This window comes from Lipotes vexillifer, unplaced genomic scaffold, assembly GCF_000442215.2.
Source record: "Lipotes vexillifer unplaced genomic scaffold, Lipotes_vexillifer_v1.1 scaffold1545, whole genome shotgun sequence".
Lineage (NCBI taxonomy): Eukaryota > Metazoa > Chordata > Mammalia > Artiodactyla > Lipotidae > Lipotes > Lipotes vexillifer.
In genome coordinates this window covers 263,576-269,575 of record NW_006789763.1, presented here as the reverse complement: position 1 = coordinate 269,575, position 6,000 = coordinate 263,576, and the positions used below count along the sequence as shown (strand labels likewise).

Sequence of the window (6,000 nt, the reverse complement as noted above, 5' to 3'; positions counted from 1 at the left end):
CACGACGCTGCAGGCGATCTCATCAAAAGCCTTACAAATAAGCTGAATCTCAAGCTTTAGTCTCACTGAGCTTTGGTTTAAAATACCTACACTGTTACAAGTGGATTTTAATTTTAGGCGGTGAATTGCATGAGTACATCTTCATCCCACTAAGGTATAAAACCTAATGTGATATAAAAGTAGAAAACAACAGAGAAAGAAGTCTTATACTTTAATCAATGTTGATTTAAAAGACACCAAATACTGTCTTTCGGTAATCGCTATGCTTTCTGAGAAGCAAAAGACTGATTTCCAAAATTAAAGATTTTTCTATGACAAATTCACCTTTGGAGAGCCAGAGTCATCTATAATTTAGACATATTTGATTAATGGGACTTCAACCATACGAGCATTAACATATTAACATAAAAATTACTTATGACATAAAAGCTTTTTAATCTTAACCTTCTACATTTTATACAGGATTTCAGTAATTTAATATACAAGAGAAAATATATTTCAGCTGTAATATCCTACAACAGGTAGAAAGAAATATTAACAAAAGTCATTTTACTTGGAGCTGGCGGTAGTCTTTTTAAAACAATTGATTAAGTTGTGTCAGGCCCAAGAAACAAGTCTCATATATCCTATGCAGACATTATGTCTGTCATGGGTTAGTCTATCTGAAAAGACAGATAGTTAAAGAGAAAATTATGACAGTATCATTAGCAACTTCAATATTTTGGTTAAAATTTAAATTTCTTTTTTTTATACTTCAAACAATTCATATCACCAAGAATACCAACCTCTCTCATTTTATAACTGTTTATTTTATAAATCCAGTTGGATCCCTAGAAATTATTAGTGTGAGCCTGGATTAAGAAAGCAGGTCTGTAACCAGCTTAAGAAAAAAGGCAGTATTATCAAATAAAACTCACTCTTCTCAGGAAAAAGAGCTGAGGCAGGATTCTACCTGGTGAAGGTGACTTATCTGACTTATGTCCCCAGGGCCCAGAGACCCACCATGAGACAGCTGGTCTCTCCTCCGTACCTCCGATCAGAGACCTGCAACCCGCCTCTGGGCCCTGAGCTCAGAGGTGGTCTGATTTCAAGGAGTGTCACTGCCACATATAAGCTGTCAAGGCAAATACTCCTGGACAAATACTTTGAAGGTTTGGTTTTATAATATTATTTTTAAAATATTTTATAATAAAGTTGCACTCTGCCTTGATATTTTATCTAAACTGCAAAATCAAACATCTGACTTATTTAGTGAACTTAAGTCAGCTGATTTAACTCAAATTAACTAAAAGTATCACACAGATACTACTGAGATTAAAAAAAAAGTTTGGGAGTTATGAAAATACTCAGCTCTTTTTACAAATATTTTAACTATAGGTCAAATTAAGGTAAAATTAGTGGTTTGCCATCACAGAACTCACACTAAAAATTTTTTGAACTTAACTTTTTCTTTTAACTGAAAATTACAAACTAAGGATTAGGATTTTGCTTCCTGCAGTTGTCAGCACTGAATATATGAAAACAATATAAGATATACTTGTATATAAAATATGTAAATCTATTCTAAAATAAAAAATATTTTAAATGTATTAAAACAACATACAAAATGACTTACTATTATATATAGATAGTCAATAAATATCACACAAATCCTAGAAAGTTAAAATTCCAAGTGTTTCATGAACACTTCCAGTTCTGAACAGACCAACCTGGGGGAAAGGTCTGTGGCCATCACATCTGACCAGACAGGCTCACTTCAGTACTAGACACCGGCACCTACTGTATGTGCTGAGCACTCACCATGAAAACCTACTCATTTCTTACACTAGGAAACGGTCTAAGGAACCCTGAGAGTTACCAATCCCCTAGATGGGGGTTTATGAATGCATTATACTCTCTTCTCTTTGAGCCCTGGAATAAAGGATAACTAGGAAGAATTTTACTGGGTATGTTATTACTCAGAGGGCTTGTACAGGCCTATTTATTTATTTCCACTATATAATGTTATAAGAAATTTTTTCAAATAAGAAACTTTAAAAAGTTTTGATATATGCATACAAGTTTCTGGGGACTTTCAAAAATTGAAAAATATGTCAGCAAAGTTGTTCATTTAGTTAAACAACAACAAGCTGTGTGTGTGTGTGTGTGTGTGTGTGAGAGAGAGAGAGAGAGAGAGAGAGAGAGAGAGAGAGAGAGAAAGAAAGGAGAGAGAGAGGGAGGAGTGATGGAACGTTTAAAGAACTAGCAAAAACGCAGAGAGCGGGACTTCCCTGGTGGCGCAGTGGTTAAGAATCCACCTGCCAATGCAGGGGACACGGGTTTGAGACCCGGTCCGGGAAGATCCCACGTGCCGCGGAGCAACTAAGCCCGTGCGCCACAACTACTGAGCTTGTGCTCTAGAGCCTGCGAGCCACAACTACTGAAGCCTGCACGCCACAACTGCTGAAGCCCGTGCACCTAGAGCCCGTGCTCCACAGCAAGAGAAGCCACAGCAATGAGAAGCCCGCACACCTCAACCAAGAGTAGCCCCTGCTCACCACAACTAGAGAAAGCCCGCGTGCAGCAACAAAGACCAATGCAGCCAAAAATAAATAAATACATTTATTAAAAAGAAATGCAGAGAGCCAAAGATCAAATTTATTCTAATTTCATTGTAGACAAGTGCAAATACTTGTCAAGCCTTTAAGGTCTGGTCTGGGTAAAAATAGGGAAAGCATGTTGTTCAAGGATATATTCAGGACAGGCAGATGTGTATACGAGTACACTTTTTTTTAAAACATGAAAAAATGAAAAGTACAGGGCACCTGCATTTCTCCCACGGAAAGGAAAGAACTACCAGCAGCTGCAGAAGAACCAGATGAGCGCACGTGCTGTGCTGAAGAGAAGCTGAGGGAGGCCCAATCAACACTCGGTAATACATCAGAAGGCATGAGGTAAGTTTTAAAATTAAAAGTTTGCTTTCCTGAACCTCCTGCAAGCCAGGTGCTTTAAAAAAAGAAAAATACCTGCTCTACTAAGCAGCAAATTCTGAGATGCTTACAGGTTTTCATGTTTATTACTCCTGTTGCCTGAAATGTTAAGCTGCCTCCTCAAAAGCTGGCTCCTTGTAAAGGTGGTTTTGGGTTGAACAGTGACTGTGGGTGAGAGGTTTGGAGAAGCAAATTAATCGAGAAAACAGATGTGTGCCACTGTGCTGCTCCCTCCTGTATGTGCACTTGTAGGTGCTGTGCCAGGGAAGCTGAACACAGCCAAAGTACAAATTCCTCCTGCTTTGCCATCTGCACATTCACAAGGAGTTAGCCTGGGAAAGCCTACTCGTTCACACCAAGCAGAAGACCCCCAACCCTGTGGATCTTCCACACATTTCAGCCGATACGCTAGGCTTGCTTCTAAGACCTGTTAAAATGTAAATACCTCTATTTTTTAAAAAACCTGGCAGTAGCTGACGAACCTTAGAAAGTCAGGTTAAAAAAATATTTTGAAAAGATCTTATTTGGGTTGGCAGGGTGCATCTCTCATCAACACACGCAGGTGTGCGGGTCTGTGCTTACGGGGAGCTGGGCTAGGGAGGCTCCGCCCAGCTCTGCTGGTGAGCAGGTGCGGGGGTCTGCACCCACACCAGATGCACGGCCGCGAGGGCGTCCTGCACACCCACCTCGAGCGCCGTGCTGTCCGATAGGCACTGGGAAGACAATGCTTTGCTTTCGAGTGGGATCTAGACCTGGACTTGGACGACGAATGGTACTTGGGAGAGCGTGATCTTGTTCGAGACCGCTTTTTGTGCTTTTTCTTTTTCCTCTCTCTCTCTTCTTCTCTCGGCGGGTCTTTGCTTTTGCTTGAGCGCCCTTCCGGAGGCTTAATGTCTAAAGTGGGCAGAGGTCTGCCTCCGGCCAGCAGAGGGCACGACACAGTACTGGCTTCCTGGGAACAGAAGCAAACGTCTGGATGTTAGGGAAAATGCAACATTTAAAAATGTGTGTTTATAAGCTTCCGACTTTGGGGCCCTCTCACCAATAGCAAACCCACACCTCTTACAGCGGACCACGCCCCCCTCTGTGGTGCTAAAAATACCGCCCTGGCATCTTAGGGAGAATGATGGCTCCTTCGAAGTCAAGAGCTGAATGCCCACCTCTCCCGGCTGAGCCTTCCCGTGCAGGGTTCCCTCCCAAGCCTGCTGGCCTGTGGCAGCTGGATTTGACGAAAGGAACGCGGCACGAAGGGCACTGTGTTAGGAAAAGAGCCCTGCTTGCTCTTTCGTAAATAACTGTGACTTTCCGCCGAAAAGGAGATCCCTCTAGTATCGCGTTTTGATGAACCTCTGCTCTGCCTGAACCAAAAGAGGTTCCTCTTTGATTTTTAAAAAACTTTGTCACAAGGAAAATACATTTCTTTCCTTCTTCTTTGTTCCTGTGTTAGGTGATGGATGTTAACTCCTAACTCCTACTAACTTACTGTGGTAGTTATTTTGTTTTATATGTAAGTGAGATCATGCTGTGTACCTTGAACACACAATGCTGTGTGTCAACCGCTAACCAGAAAACTGTCACTCGCCATCTGCTCTACAAGGATGAAGACACTGGCCACTGCCGTCGCTGACCTCTGACACCCCCTGAAAGGAGCTCTGGGTGGAGATCAGGTAGGAAGCCCTCGGTGCTCTGGGAAAAACTGGCAGAACAGGCCTTCAGATAGACAGTTTCAGAAGATTTCATGAGCCTAATTTCTTGCATCTCCTCATGCCTAGAAAAGCACTAACATCATTAATGGTGACATCTGCTCCTCGTGACGAGCAGCCACCTTCTGCCAAGATGTGTGCTCGACTGCACGCACCCCCTCACCAGAGTCACTTATCTACTGACCCCCAGCCCCCAACCTCTGCGGGGCAGTTCCTCGGCGCTCCTGAGAGGCTGTCTCCTGGGCTATCAGCCTCATGTTGCCCCAAATAAAACTTAACTCACAACTCTCATGTTGTGCACTTTTTTCCGTTGACACAATTATATCTCAGTAAAACTGAAAGAAAAAAGTAAAGCCACTAATGGGAATCACAAACAAGATAATCCCATCAGTGCAAGTCAGCCGTGCTCCACACATGTGAATGCACCATACCACGGTACTGCACTTAGTAAGTTATCAGTCATCCTTCAAAACCTCTTTACCCAAGCATGACAGACACACAGAAGAGTGCACAGACCTTCAGGACGCTGCCTGCTAAACTCTCACAGTGGGACACTAGCACACACATCAAGGAGCCACCACCCTCAGCATTGTGGCATCCAGAGCACTCCCATTGCTAGGACTTTATTCTAAAGTGTTGGAGACGCACACCTGAGGACCACATTGCACTCTGCGATGACAAGAATGATAAGACGCCTGCATGGCCAACAGAAGGGTACACTCCTGGCTCACTATGGTCCATCCCAGCAGTGAGTTAGTACAAACCAGCTTGAAAGAATGATGTGGTGACATCCTATTTTTATTGACGTTAACATTTGTCAACATCACGTTGTAAGATGAAAAAATGAAAAATCCCAACAAACCCAGAACTCCAAAAAAAACACCACCAGTATTTTATATTTGCAGCTGTGGCCACCCACCTGCAGCCCTTCCCCTTGTCCTGAGAAAGGTCATTTCCTCAATTCATTTTACATGAATTTTAACTACAGCCAGTAAATACCACATGCAGAGATATACCGAGAAATCTGCAATGTGTCATTTTGTGCCTCAGAGGATTCAGCTGTAAGGTTTACGGTAAACAATCCCAGGCAGGGGCTGCGGCCTGGCCCCATCTCGTGGGCCGCGTGGGTGCTGGCTGCTGCCGGGTGCTGGGCTCCAGCAGGACCGGCCCCCTCTCTTCTCCGCAGGTCCATTTGGACAAGGCCAACTGGATGAGGGAAAACAACACTTTGTGCAAATGGTTCTTCTAAAGTTGCGCTTCTTGCCCTGGCGGTGCTCCTGCGTCCGCACGAGGATGCCACCCTGGGTTAGGGGTCAGGGCTGCGACGC

At 43.5% G+C, this 6,000-nt stretch overlaps 1 protein-coding gene across 1 annotated transcript in view; it reads right to left on the bottom strand.

The window, feature by feature from the left end:
- SFSWAP (splicing factor SWAP) overlaps nt 1-6,000 on the bottom strand; it is an 81,293-nt gene that overhangs the window by 15,120 nt on the left and 60,173 nt on the right. Inside the window, 1 exon segment of the mRNA XM_007462792.1 lies at nt 3,656-3,921. Coding sequence (XP_007462854.1) covers nt 3,656-3,921 — 266 coding nt within the window.